Source organism: Zootermopsis nevadensis, unplaced genomic scaffold (genome assembly GCF_977971745.1).
Source record: "Zootermopsis nevadensis isolate Lab colony 2312 unplaced genomic scaffold, Znev_1.0 Znev_ptg000004l, whole genome shotgun sequence".
NCBI classification, from domain to species: domain Eukaryota; kingdom Metazoa; phylum Arthropoda; class Insecta; order Blattodea; family Termopsidae; genus Zootermopsis; species Zootermopsis nevadensis.
The window spans coordinates 7,781,944-7,797,248 of NW_028259136.1; the positions used below are offsets into that span (position 1 = coordinate 7,781,944).

Genomic DNA, 15,305 nt, shown 5'->3' on the forward strand with positions numbered 1-15,305 from the left:
CTGTGCATGTTGCTTACTTCAGGCCATTCAGCGTTCAGAAAATTCCGTGCAGCAACCTGATTCTCCTGGTGGTAGACACGCTCTGTCCTTGTGGCAGCAAACAGCTGAGCATTACACCGCAGGAAGTGAGCTATGATTCAGTGCAGGGTATGGCAGTAACCACACAGTGTCGCATCAAACCACAGGAGATGATGTACAGGCGACGGCCACCTAAGTGCATGAACTACCACCCAGAGGTGAGTCTTCAGCTGTCTGCTGTGGATTAAGTATGGAATTAGCAATCTTTTTGCCAAACAGTGGGACATTATTTAATGTATGATCCTTACATTTGCAGTCCTTACAATCTGTCTCTCAAAGACCCAGAGTAATGTTATACTCGCATGTCTTTCTTAGTCTTCCAAGTTGCAATTTTCCAAGGTTTTCCCACAAAAATTATGTTTGCACTTCTTGCCTTTCCCATGCCTAGGCAATCATGGCCTCCGTGATTTTACTTTCGTAACAATACATGGATACTTGCATAAACCATGAAATTCTTCATTGTATTACTTTATAAATTGCCCTGTTATGCAGTCCTTCCTAGGAGCAAATACTTTCCTTAGCACTTTTGTTTTCAAATATTCGTCATTTACGTTGTTCTGTCAATGTACGAGACCAAGTTTTACAGGAATACAAAACAAAGTAAGGGAGCTGATGTAGCTCAGTCTGTTTAGTGTCTTCACTACAGACTGGACGACTGTAGAAACAATTTTCTTCTAGCCTCTGCCTCCAGATTGGCTCTTATGTCCACCTATTCTTCTAGCCAGTGAGTATTTGTTATTCTTTCCCTAGATGTAAAACATACCTGGGTCATGACTGACCATGTACCCCCATCTATTTCTGAGCTCAAGAATATATAGGAGCTCTAACCTCCCCCCCCCCCTCCCCAGGCACCTCCATAGCATGTAGTAGCTTCATTTCACATAATTTCATTAACTTCATTTACAGAATAAATTAACAAATGTTATGGGTAAAGTGATTAAATATTTATACAGTGCTGAGCATCATTAAATGTGTAATGCTGTTATGTTCACAGGAAAGCGAGATTAAGTTGTGTGGCAACTGTGGAAGAGCCTACCTCTCTGCATCGGTGTTTGTGTTCTGTTTACTAGTGTGGATCTTTAGTGACATAATAGTGCGGCATTGGTCATGATCATTCAGCCCCGTAAGTGCACATCCCACCCCCTAACACTGCAATCACACAAATCTAAATAATATCATCAATTGCACGCACACACTAACACACGGTAGACCAGAACGTGCACAGGAGGATGATGCGTCGCTGTGGCAATGATCTTCCTTTGCAGGTTTGGTTGCACTTGCTGTTTGTGCCAGTCGCAGGGTCATTTAGCATTGTTTTAAATGACAATAATAGTGATTGAGGCACAGAATTTGGATTGTTGTAACGATTTGTATGTTTTTTTTTCCTCATTCCTCATTTCATTTTCTTCACAATTTTTCTCTTTGTTCTTCTTTCTGTCTTTTTACCTTATTCTTTCCTAGTTCTTTCCCTTCATCCCACCCTCTAGCTTTCTTTCATTCCTTTCTTTACATCATGTTACTGTACTTACATAACCTTACAATCACAGATGCATCTTAGTAACAATATGTCCTCTAGTACCACATTAGCAATCTTATCCTCAGTGATGTGTCTGAACAATCACTTGTTGATTGAATGGCAAAGACAGAAGTTTGCTGTGGTTTTACTCAGCCCCTCCAGCCAAGTTCTGGGATAGTAATTTAAATTAGGCCACAATCATTTTCTTTCATATCCTTTCCAACTCATTGTTCATTAATCTTCCCATAATTTGATGTTATATAGTCTGAGCTGCTTAAAACATTGGTAAATAAGTTGCAGATAAATAATAAATACTTGATTTAGAGCTTTCCACCAACGCTTCATGCCAATTTATCACAATGAATATTTAAAAAATTATAGAAATAATTTTCTGCTCTATCTGTAGTGTGATTGGCTTTGCAACAGAACGTTTATACTAATGCAGCATGACCCATCAGAATTGACAGGAATTAAGCTATTTTGTATTGAAAAGTAATATGATTTATTGCAGCATCATCTTTGAAAATAGCATTGAAAGTAAGAAATTTATAAAATTTCTTTATAAAGTAAATTAAGGTGAAAACATCTTCATTCTTGACTGAAGACAGATTCCTGCCAAACACACTAACACAAAACTGACCGCCTGACTCCAGACTCAGAATTCGCACCAAATACAGATGTCACCATAACCTCATTTGTGTTTCTTTTTACCAGAGGCACCACATTTCTTCCACATCACATGAATTGTGCACTCATGCAGTCATGTCTGATAGACATCTGCTATTTTATTAGGTGAAATATAAAAGATTGCAGGGAATTTGTTTGGCATTTATTTTCCATTCCTGTTAGATAGTGTACAGAGTGGTGGTGGGATGCTCTCTTTTCATTACAGTCCAAATGTTTTCTGATAGAAAGAGTTATCACAGAGCCACAGTTTCATCTGTGTACTTTGTGTCTTCCTTTCCAATCATTCCTCGTTCTGTAATTTTCTAATTAAAATTTTTAAAACTCAGTATGTATATTGAGTGGCACAAAGAATGTTATTTTTAAAAATGATGGTAAAGATAAAGAGTTATATGGATTTGAATGAAACATATAAGTTGTGTAAAGAATATCAAAGTTTGTGTACATAAAGGTTTATTCAGTTCAAAGTTCTTTCAAATCTATGTGTCTTTCATTTCTGCTACCCATTTTTGAAAACATCTTCTTTTTGTTCGTGCCATTCTATATATTCTGGTTGTACGTATGCATATTCTGCCAGGATTAGTTATATTGTTGCACAGTTATGTGAGAGATGACATTGGTATTTAATTCATTGTTAAAACCAGCTGCTGCACAAACATTATCCTCGCTCACATTTTCAATAGCGCTTAGAATGTTGCAATTTATGATTCATTCTACTTAAATTCTTACGCGTAACTTGTTTTGTTCATTATTTTTTTGAAGCCTCCGCATTACAAAATGCCAAGTTTGCAGAAGCCTTGTTGTATAACCTTACTTTTACCTGTTTTGCGAAAATTCTACAGATGGCAATGCAATTTTCTCAGCTTTGTATTTGAAACTATAATATGTCACTTGGCTGTGCATTTAAATTCTAAGTCCTAAAGTTGTCTGGAACACAGAGTTGCTAAAAATCAATTAACCTAAATAAAAGTTTGCTCATGAAATGCAACACTCTGAACACACCACATGCTGGTGACACATTATAACTGTGAAGTTAAAATGCACTGTCATTGAAGAGTTTCATTCAAACTTATCAGCATAAGTCCCTGCAAATTTAAGTTTATATGAATACTTTGTATAGACTTCTCTTGTAACAGTGTAACATATAGAGTGTCGAGTGACATTAGGTAAATGTTTCAGGATCTTATTTGTGGGGTCATTCCCAGTCAGAAATGTCATATACACATAAGTCCAATTCTCACTGCTTATGGAGCTGTGGATATAAATTGAAGATGATTTGAATGACACAAAACATGATTACAGATGCACTTACAGTATAATGGGACACCACACATTTCAGTCAACATGTGACAGAGTACATGAATGAAGAGATCTCTAACTGATGGATTGGTTGTGGTGGTCCTCAGAATTGGTCATCGAAATCACCAGACCTTAGTCCCCCTAGATTTCCATGTATGTGATTGCATGAAAAAACATGGCATATGAACACAAGGTAAACAGAAGAGAGGAGCTACAGCATCAAATTTTTTATGATGCAAGTTGCGTGAGAAATCCGGATGTTCTACATGACCTTCTCATCATCTTGAATTTCAGTTACCTGTAGCTGTGTAACAATAGAGAATCAATGGATTGACATATTAAAAGGTTGAGTATTTATAGTGGTGGCTGAAAAGAATGATATATAGACAATAAAACATTTTTTAACTGATTGTATTCTTTATGGTCACCCTGCGTGAAGCAACAAAACTTGCTTAATTGTAAACTCGTGTTACTGCAGACACGTTTCACCACTTCGGAATCTTCCTGTAGGATTTATTTCGTTAGAACCCTGATTAATTAGTCTTTTCCATGTAATTCAAAAGTAAGAAATGATGCTGATATTTGAATGGACCTCTTTGATAGGCTCTGAGATCAAATATGCACCCAGATCTTCACTTGTTATGACTGGAAGGTGTCAAACTGTCGACTCTCGGGTCTTAATGGGTTGAGTTCATTTTATGCCGATCGGGTTGTACGAATTGGTGAGTGACATTTCTCATAGAGTTTGTAGGAAGTTGAGGGAAACCAATCAACAATAATCACATGATATTCAGAATTAAATTGAATTAAACTCATTTTCCAATTTTAATGCATGTTGGTTTTGGAAATGAAGAGTAATTGATATTATGGAAAAATTATAAACAGAAGCAAATGTTAAGAGTGAAATTTTGTTACAACCTATGATACATAAATGTGTTGTTACTTTGTTTAGTGTTGCTGTTAACTGCTCTCTGCTCTAGGAGAGTTTGCTATGTAGAAACCATATTATTCCGATAGTGAGGTGTTGCAAGATCTTGACATATCCTTGGTTTTCAACCCACAACATATTAATTCTGCTTACAAAAATGTAGTGGAAGTAAGAAATATTGTAATATGTAACTTATAATGAGAAATGCCTTTTTTTCCCCCCCCAAGAATCAATACTTGAAGTTATACCATTCCCATGCTGTTTGAAAATTGAGGTCTTGTTTATTTATGCGTGGTTTGTTTAATGATGTCAAGGTCTCAGGCTAAGTAGCGTTGAATGATAAAATGATTAATGAAGAATGAAATGGAAAGAATATGAGTGGAAGTGGTTTTGGCCTAGATTAATATTAGCCAGGTAGTAAGATTTATTGCAAATAAAATTATAAACATGAAATGTTCTCTACAAATAAAATATGATTTAAAAATTCAGACCAGCCTTATGTAATGTATGATTTAATGTGATGCTAACATGTTATTACCATTTTGATCTGATTATAAAAGCAATCTTGAAATGAAGCAACTCCTATATCACAAACAGTGTGAAATGAAACAAATTAGTAAATTTAATGTCGCATAAGAATTCTAAACCACTTGCCAGAATTTAATCTCTGACATTTGTAAACTGCCTGGAAATGCCACACCCAGTTACTTGATATTGCAGAAACACACCTAGTGAATTTTTCTGTTTTTGTTCTCATGGTTTGAGCCACTATGTGTTGAGACGTATTAGCTAATGCTCCATATTAATAAATCACTGAAAAGTATGTTTATGTGAATTAAAATCTGTATAAATTCTATTAGCAAAAAAGTTTTGAAATAATTACTTACATATGTTTTTACCTTTGGTAATAACCACAAATATATATGCCTTTTCCATTTTTAATCCCTGTACATTAATGGTAATAATTTACAGTGTATTGATTCTTTAGAAAATATTTCTAATACGTACTTTAAAATACTTGCTTGTTTTAAATTAGCTGTCTCTGGGTTGAAAGCCATGTGTTAAATACAAGGTGATAAGAAATATGTATACACATTTTAAACCAAGTTAAGATATGTCTCTTTTGACACAAATATCTAATTGAAATTATCTAAAGATGTACTATGTTATACTTTGTTGATGGTTGTATTGTTAATGAATTCTTGTAGTTTTTAATATGTAATACAAACAGGATGTATATTGTACTAAAACAGTCATGCAATAAGGCCACAAATGCATGTATACATACTTTTATACCAGTTACAATCTCTTCTTGCTGTTTTGTTGTATTGTAGAACTTCTTAATCCTGTCATATGCAGAGAGCTGCGTATACAGGAATAATTAATATACATTCATTTGTTTTGGTATGTAACTCCACTTAAAGGCAATGGGGTGAGCCCTGCTTAGCAATAAGATCATCCCTAAATCCTTAAAAAGTGGAGGTTATAACATATTTTTTCTTATTGCTGGTTATATGATATTTGTGAATAACTCTGACAGCAGAGTCGTTTTTCTGGGTCAGTTGTGAGCAGTGTTGGAAGCGTCAGATTTGATATTCTTACTGAGAGTGTGTGTTGAGGTACTCGAGTTGTTTTGGAGTCGTAACACTGTCATAAAGACTTGATGGATTTGATTTAACACTGACATACAAATTCCCTTCACACCCAGCGCAAATCCGTATGAAAATGACGCTTCAAAAAACCTCTAAAAAGATGGAAAAATTCAGTTTTGTTTATCATAGCCCTTTTCTGCAATAATTATTTTAAGCAAATTAATCATTAAATTAATACTGTATTCTTAATTTAAATTTCTAGATAAAAAATGTTGTTTCATGATCTTACTACCTAGGCAACACAAGACGTTACTGCATGGCGTCGTCGAAATCAAGAGAAGTCCGATACTTAAGCAGAATTATGGGTTACTAGGTTTGAAGACATGGGATGAAGGTTTGGACTGGTGGCTGGCTTTTGTGAATGCAGTAATGAAACTTCATGTCCCATAAAAAGTAGGGAATATTTTGAGTGACTGAGAAACTGTTAGTTTCTCAAGAAATATTTTGCCCCATGGGGTTAGTTAGGGGTTTGAGTATGGATAAAATATTGGACGTTATATCTGAATTATTATTGTGTTGATTTGGTTCATTCTATAAAATAGAATGTAATTTTGAATATGTTAAATGTTTTAAGCAAAAACGTAGTTTCCCCATTTGTCAATACAAATGCCACCACTCCTGTTTATAAAAACAGCGCTGGGTGTTGTGAGTAGACATAAATGGAGCAGTGTGTCCGTGAGTTACTGAAACAATAAGCAATATCGTGAGAGATCTTCAGTTCACATTGTAAATACAAAATTTACCAAAGGTATCAGCTACATACATGATGTTTAATTGCACATTTTTCCATATTGTGTAATTTCACATTTTACAGCTTCTGAGAACGAGATTAACCATTTTCGCTATAGAGAAATGAGGATATAGTTCTGTTAAACATTGGATCTCTGATAACAGTGTGTAAAAATGTTGTGTTATATTTCAGAGTTTCAAATTAAAGTCTCCATTGATATCTCCAGCCTTTCTGAACACAAAACTTTAAAGCTCAAATTAAGTAAAATATTAATTATAAATTTAATTTTGCTTGTAAATCATTGTATTGGCCCAAAATATCAATCTCCTTGAAAATATAAATCTGATCATTCTGACATTGAAATCTTTCATATACTGACTCAGAAAGACACAGTCTGATGTTAATTTGACATATCCCCCAGTTTACATCTTATTAACTGGACATATCTGTAATGTTGGTACACTTGAATGAAATTTCTCCTGTCAGGATCTAATTATTGATTATTGACCTACACTGTTGTGTGTAAATTCTTGCTCTGTCAGTTTTCTGCCTCAAATGTGAATTTTTATTTTTGTCAGGTAAGGAGATTTCAGAAAATTGGAAGACCAGAAATTAGTTTTTATTTTTAATTTATTTAATGATCCTTTCTCAGTTGCATAGATTATGTACTGTCAGATGGTATGGATTTAATACACAGGGAAAACCTTAATATTCATAATTCCTATAATGATAATAATAGCATCTTCTTTTAAAATAGTGCTAGTGTTAAACTCCATCTTTTTTTAATCAGCAGTGATTCTTCACACTGGCTCATTTTTCATGAATCACAAGTTTTCAAAAGACACATTTATTTCTCTGTTAATTTTCCTAAACTGAACATGTTATATTTAACATCTGAAAGAAAGAAATTCTTTGGCCCCCCTCCAAGATAGATCACTTCCCCTCTTTGTGACATCTGAGTACCAGTATATTTCTTTCTGGACCAAAAGTTTTAATATTTCATGAAATACGTATTTGATCCACGGACTTGGAGAATATTATTTTCATCTGTACCAACATTTTTCAACAATGTACACAAATACTGGCATACTGATATATGGTTATCTTTTAGAACATATCCTAAATCTAAGAATCATATCAGAGAAGATTGTTTACATATCAAAATATTACCATTTTTGAGACAAAATCTATACTTATAAAGGGAAGCAAAGATGAAAGATATGTGGAATCGTGGAAAACCTTTCATTGTTTTTCTTTACAGATGTGATGATGTATATGTAATTTTGAAATCATCAAGTCTTCAAAGTCTGCATTTATATTATAATTCTCTGTTTCCATCTCAAAAATGAACCTTAACACAATATTGGGACAACAGAGAAATATGGGAATTTCAGGACAATGGAAATTTGATTTTGTTCAGTAAAGTAACTGTTCGGCTTTCATAAACTTAAGCTGCCAGGGTGCCAGGCATCCTGAAGCTGTCAGGTTAATGTTGATTCAGAAGAAGTAAATTTTAATTGTTCATTTAACAAAACATACAATGTTCAGGACATGGTGACTGAACACTGCAGTCTCATAGAAGTGAACGTAATATTTGAATTAAAATTTTGTGCAAACTCTAGTTCCAGAAAGCAATTTTAAAGACAAATTTTGATACATAAATGGGATTGAGGGGGGGAAGGAGCCTAGAATCTGTTAGTGGCTTTTGTTGTTGCTTTGTAGCTGATACAAAAAAATAATAATGTAACATAAGACCTTATAATATAGCACAATGTACATTTTTTGTGATTATTTTACACATTTTGATGTGTATCTTAGGTGTATTATGTCCTGTGTACATTGACTGAGTGATTGAACACAAAATGGCACCAGCATAAATTACGGATGGAAACAATTGTTTTTAAATATGATTGACGTTTAAAATAAAGTGAGAATGTGTAGTGTTGATACTAGAAGAAAATATCTCGCTTTTACCTTTGTTAGTGGATGAAGTGGTGAAGGATTTAAGGTTATAAGGAACCACCAGGTTCAAGATGGCAATAATTATGAAGATCCTTAATGGTTTTTCAACTGCTATTTAATGAATGATATGAAAAGTTAACTAAAGAGTTTGTCACTAAAATGTTTTGAGACAATAAGAATCATATATCCCTGAGACTGACCCAACAGCAAATAAAATAATTTTTTCCACAGAGATGTGCTTTGTGCAGTGAGTATTATTATAAACAAGGTAATGTTTTTTCTTAGTAATAATTAGTTTTATATACAAATTACCTATATTGGTTACAAGTGTTTTTTCCATTCACAGACAAATAAAAAGTTGTTCTTAGGAATGTTATTATATTCCCTCCCTGTTATAAATAAATAATCAGATTTATTGAATTATAGTTGGAATTTGCAGACGTAACCAAAGAAACAATATCATGGTGTACTTTAATTTGTAACAACGCGTAGCAGTTTTGTTCGTGTACAATATATATACCTCAAAAATGAGTTACTCCAAATAGGGCAAAATAAGAATTAGTAATAATTGACGCTCTGGGTCTTTACTTTCATTTTGATGTAAAAATTTCCAGATATTGAACCCCTGTTCTGTGAAGATGTGTATGTTTTCTAGGTGTTTTAAAACAAAGAACAGTGCAGTTGTAACATTTTACACCACATTCATGTTTCTTGTTTTATTAGTGGGATAAATATTCTGTATATATTGATATATATATAAATGTGTGTGTGAATGTGTTTGTCACAAATTATTATCATGGCTTCCGGTTAAAGTGTACCTCAGAAACATGTTACCAGAAAACTGTAAGTAGAATAGACACTGAGAAGAGAAGTCGTAATCCTTTTCTGCTCGCAGCAAATGAATTAATTTCAGGTTGCGGCAACAACTGCAAACTGTTGAAAGTTTCTTTCAAGAATTCATGGAATTCCAGGCCTATGTTATACTGGGACATTGCGTCGTCGTGGATTTTTTCAAGAGCGTGTTCTGCTATGATGTTGAGAAATTCTAAAAGTGTTGTTGTGTACATAGTGCAAAAGCTTGCCAAGCACAGGAGTTTATCGGAATGGAAACAAATTAAACTTTTTAAAATGTACTTATTGTTTTTTTTTTATTATTTAAATGAACAATGAATAGAGTGTGTGTGTGTGTGTTTTTCTTATCAGAATATTTCACCTTTCTGCTACGCAGTGTAATTATATGACATACGTAAAGCAGCGGATGGTCACGTCACTGGAAAATTGTAATTTATGTTGGCAACAAAATAATAATGGTGTTGATATGAGATTCGTCTGAGAGCTAAAGGAAAATGCAGGAAATTTATTGAGTGGATTGCTAATGCCTTAAATTGGAGAATATTTGGGTCAGATCCAAAGTCTGTCTGGATGTCTGCCAGAGTCTGCAAACATTACAAGTCTTCCATTTAAGAATAATTATCTTGGATATGGACTAGAATATAAAAGTGTAGTTGCCAGCCATAGAAGGGGAGTTAAAAAAATATCTAGGCAAACGGATGGCACAGTTATGATTAAATAATATTTATTTTTTGGTATTATTATACTACTAAGATATTAATAAAAAAATAAGGCTTTGTCTATGCCAACTTTGTATTTACCAAGTTTTCAAAGTTGGCATTACCGTAATACTAGAAACTAAAAAAATGACAAAACTGTTTGTTTTTTGTTTTTTTCCTGAAATTTATTCGAGTGTATGTAATTAATAAGAAATTGATTGCATTCTTTTGCATCACGTGTTAGAAACTTTTAGAATCGATGTATTGTTACATAGACTAGTCAGTGCTTATACTAGTGTTATTATTGATTGGGACCCACGAATTAAGATTCCAATCCTCAAACAAAACAAATGTTTTGTGTAAAACAATGAAATCAATCAAAAATAAAAGCTTCATTAAACTGTCGATCTGTTTCAGTGCCTGTCCTTTTTCCATCACACCGAGCGGTTGGCACTCGTGGTTCGGGAAGTTCTGTGTTCGAGTCTGTTTCCCACAGCTTTATCGTGGTTTATCTCAGTTTCTCCATTGAAATGCTTGATGGCTGCCTCTAACTTAGGATCTTTTCCATGACATCGACTTTATCCGTCATTCGTGTTTCGCTCTAAAACGGGTTGTAGTTTTCATGTTTGATTTGAGTTGTTCTTTTTCCTTTTGTGGGTTGCATTTTCCAAATGGAAAGAATTCTTGAAGGTAATGAGGGATGTGAGGGTCGCTTTGAAAACCTAAAATCCTACTTCCAATTGTCACTGTTCTCCGAGAATTACTTTTCAATTCACTTGTCAAGTTACCTGCGTCCTTTGTGAGCTGGCTAAGTGCTTACATTTCTATTAAAAAAAACACGTTCAACCTGCCCACCGAGCTGGGTGATTTCTGCTACACATCCGACATCTTTTAATATTATCCTCTCTCTATGAGGCTTCTGTACTGCATTGTTTTTGCACACGACTGTAGTAATTATGACGCAAGTAGATAAAAATAACGAAAATGAGATGAGCTGGACATGTAGCGCGCAGTAGCTGGGACACGTAAGCGTAATAATGTCTGCAGAATGTTTAACGACGCTTTTTCAGTAGCTCAGACCAGATATCGTCAAATTATAGGTTGGATAATTAATTTGAAAGGAAGAGATCGCGGTATAATTTGAGATTTTGTTATTGCATTTGCGTGGAGAGACTGAGGAAAAGCACAAAAAATATTCAGACGGGATAGCCGTTTTCGGGGACGAGATTTGAGTCCTGCACCTCCCGAGCATGAAGAAGGAATGGGTAACCTTGTTAGGAAGTTGCCAGAATATGTGGGCTGGATATAATTTGCTGTCGTCAGGGTCCTAAAGGTGAGGAGATTAATTCAACGTTGAGGCGTACACCCTACATGGATAAGATTAAAAATGCCTAACAGAATCTTGGTCGTAAAACCCAAATAGAAGCAACCGCTTGGAAGACACACGCGTAGATAATATTAAAATGGGTTTTGGAAAAATAAAAAATTGAAGGATGTGGGTTGAATTAAACTGGAAACGACTTGTGTCCTGAGATATCACACCATCTAGTCTAACAGAAATTGACATATGTTTCAGAGCTGGTTGCTGCTTCCATCATCAGGGCGATTGCTGTGAATGGTTAAGCAGCGTTGAGCTGGGGAACGTGACTCTCGGATTTACATACCTTAGAGTAGCGGGTGGACGTAGAATTGTTTGACCAGCTGAGCGACTGTAAGTTCTTAAGAAAGACGGTGCTTCGTGGAGATAATTGTCAAGAACTGATGAAAGGTTAGTATTAAAATGGAGTTTGAGGGATGGATTAATCTGGCTCAAGTCCGCGCGACGTGACAACACAGACCAACATCCATATATATTTTTGTTGTTACTTGTTTGTGTTTTATTTTTTTATTTTTCACAGAATCTTGGCAACTTTTATGAGACATTTTTAATGTGACTGTCGTAAAATATCCGCTACTAACAACATAATTGGTTACATGTGGTAATAACGGTCTGTGTTTATAACACCCGTTCAGGTAGAAACTCGGCCTCCTACTTAATGCATTTCGCGAAACCCCTCATTCTACCCTTGACCTATTTCAGTTTTAAAATAAGGGTCCTTTTGTAGGAGGCTCAGAGTACAGGAAGACAAGACAAGTTGTTATTTCCTTGTGCACTCGCAGAAATGGCGTTGGACTTTAAGCCTCTATTGTCACCACGGGAGGGTCTTCTACTTGTCTTCTTGCCTGCAGGAAATCCCAAGTAATAAAACAAAATGTTCAAATTCTGAGAAGGGAACCTTCACCAGCCTACGTTTGGCGACGCTTGGGTTTGCCCCCGCTCAGTGTCCTGATATTTATCGTAGTTTTCGTCAAGTGAATGCTGGCATAATATATTGAATTTGGCCACGACGTCTCCCTTTCCAATCCACAAGTTCACAGAAAGTTATTATTCTCTCATGACGCTAATAAGAGCTTCAATCGATACAGCGTTATTTAAATATTTATGACGTACTGCACAGGAGCAAATTCATTCTTGAGAAGCGAAAAATTTCACTCATCTAGTCCAGGAATTTCCCGTCTCTCTCTCTCTTAGGGAATTTGAAGTCAAAATGTGTCTTCTGGGTTTGTTTTCTGAATCAAAATTACTTTTCTGACATTTTTGCGCCGCATAGTCGATGTATTATAAATTAACCGACGTTTCAGAGGTACTTGCGATGAAAGATTAAGGCAGAAATCATATCTACAGTATCTGTAGAACAACCCATTGGATCAACATGAAAACCCTTGTATTAAAACACTGGGGGATTCCAGCAGAATATAATAGCCCGTTGTAAATTTGCAGAGACCTTGGTCAGTATTCTTACTTAAGTGTTCAGAATGGCCGCACAGTACCCGCTTTCTGCTACACCCCCCCGACCCCCTGCATTCACAAATCTTTCCCTCAACTAATTGTACTTGTGCTCCCACGACGCGACCCCTCACACAGCGGGAACACAATAGAATCTGCTAAGGATAACAAGCAAAGAAAACAGGTTAAGAAAGGTCCTCTGGGATTAGTGAAACTTTACGATCGTCTTGAAGAGACCAAAACGCCATTAGATGTCGGTTTTCTTCTAATTCTGTCTTAAGTCATTTCGCCTAACGGTGTTTTACACTGAATTCATATGTGTGCTCAGACCTTATAGTCAGAAAATAGGATTTTTATTAATAAATTAAATAAATTCAGATTCACTTCGATAAACTTTCCTTTCTGAATTCGTCAAAAACTGGGTGACAGGAGGGACGTGGAGGAGCCGCATCCTTCCCGATTCCTTCCACTAGCATCGCCATGTAGAGATTAGAAATCCGTCTTCATATTCAGGAGGTTTCCTTTTCGATATAAACCGAAGTACCAGCCATTTTCATTATTTTCCTCAGTACAGGCATCTAAATGCCACGAAAGTACTCGGTGACTAAACAGTTTATTGTTCAAAACAATTCCGCATTTTCTAATTAAAGGCTACGTTATCTTGTAACTGATGCAGCGTCATTAAATTAGTACAAAATTTATTTTCTTTTGAAATTTATCACAACATTCCGATATCATTCATCAGTCTCTGTAGTTGATAAAGAAGAGTGAAAAAATATAATTGTGCTGGGTTTTGTAATTAAAATTCCACACGCTGAGAAAATCTTATTTCTTGTCATTTGCTTATTTCATTCCATTAGCCTGTAACCCTTTCCTTATAGGTGACCCATAACACGACATTGCACGATAAGTTGCCTGACTAGCAGGCGTTATATTAAATTACTTTCAGACTTCCGTGGTTTGGCACACGTAATGTTTCACTTATTGTCAAGGTTTTTGGTGGGAGACGCGTATAATTTTGACATGATTTTAATGACAACATACTTTCCCACAGTCTCATGACAGGAACGAACATATCCTTAGGTGAGCTTTCAGGTTCTTACGGCGGTGAATACTGTAGAAGTTTACAGCCATTTCAGAGGTTCTTGTCTCAATAATTAGAGAAATCACTGATGATGGAGGCAGTAAGTACCTGTGAAGTGTCGGTAAATTTGTACCAAGACGACAGGGCTGAACATTCCTAGCAGACAGCCACTTTTTAACATCTTATAGTTTCATCTGAATTTGCTAGAGATTTTGAAGCGTAAAGAAAAATGGACGTCGTCACGAAGAAATTTTTTGGAAATGCAAATCCGATCAGTGACTGACACACAGGTGATAAGCATCAGCACTGAAGCCGGTACAAAGGATAGAATCGGAAAAAGGCGGGGTTTTGGTTGCCCTGTGGCCCTTTGGCTAGTTTGTTTAGTGAGAGAGAAAATTTACCGCTACGTTCTATTGACCGCATGTACCACTATGATAATCCCTTCCTAGACCCTTCATAAAGCAAGTACACATGCACTTTGTTCTGATCTTGGGCGTAACACGAGGCCTGGTCTGTCCACTCAGAAAAAAAAAATCCATAAATTATTTTCTATGACGTTTCTACAATTCAGAATTTTTGCAGAGATAGAAGAAACCTGTTCTATGTTCTGTGTAAACTGCTACGTAGTTAAAATGTCTCAGAAGAACATACTGCCTCCATCTTCGGTTCATATTCATAGGAATAAAAGCCTCAAATCTCGCCAAGAAATTTGTACTTCAGATATACGAAACTTCTTAATGTGTTCGCCGCTGATATCCACTGCGTCTGAACATGAATGTTGACGGGAATTTGAAGTTTCTCGATCTGCACGTAAATCATTGAAGGCTTTCGCTGTCCTCTTGTATAATAATTATAAATGTAACTAGAGGTTTTTAAATTATGCTTCGGAAAAATCCAAATCTCTTATCCATGTACTGGGTTCTGACTCCGTGAGGACTTACGGATACAAACCAATGTTTCGGAGAAACACACTTTTACCCTGACGATGGAACCTG

The 15,305-nt window shown here is 35.5% G+C and overlaps 1 protein-coding gene across 10 annotated transcripts in view; it reads left to right on the top strand.

Annotated features, from left to right (window-relative positions):
* The window catches only part of stol (voltage-dependent calcium channel subunit stolid), a 72,141-nt gene extending 61,337 nt beyond the window's left edge, over positions 1-10,804 (top strand). For all 10 annotated transcript variants that reach the window (XM_022057135.2, XM_087343066.1, XM_087343067.1 and 7 more), the window contains 2 exons: positions 23-236; positions 1,073-10,804. In XM_022057135.2, coding sequence (XP_021912827.2) covers positions 23-236; positions 1,073-1,189 — 331 coding nt within the window. In that variant the 3' untranslated portion in view covers positions 1,190-10,804. The remainder of the gene's footprint in view (positions 1-22; positions 237-1,072) is intronic.
* Positions 10,805-15,305: the final 4,501 nt, after the last annotated feature.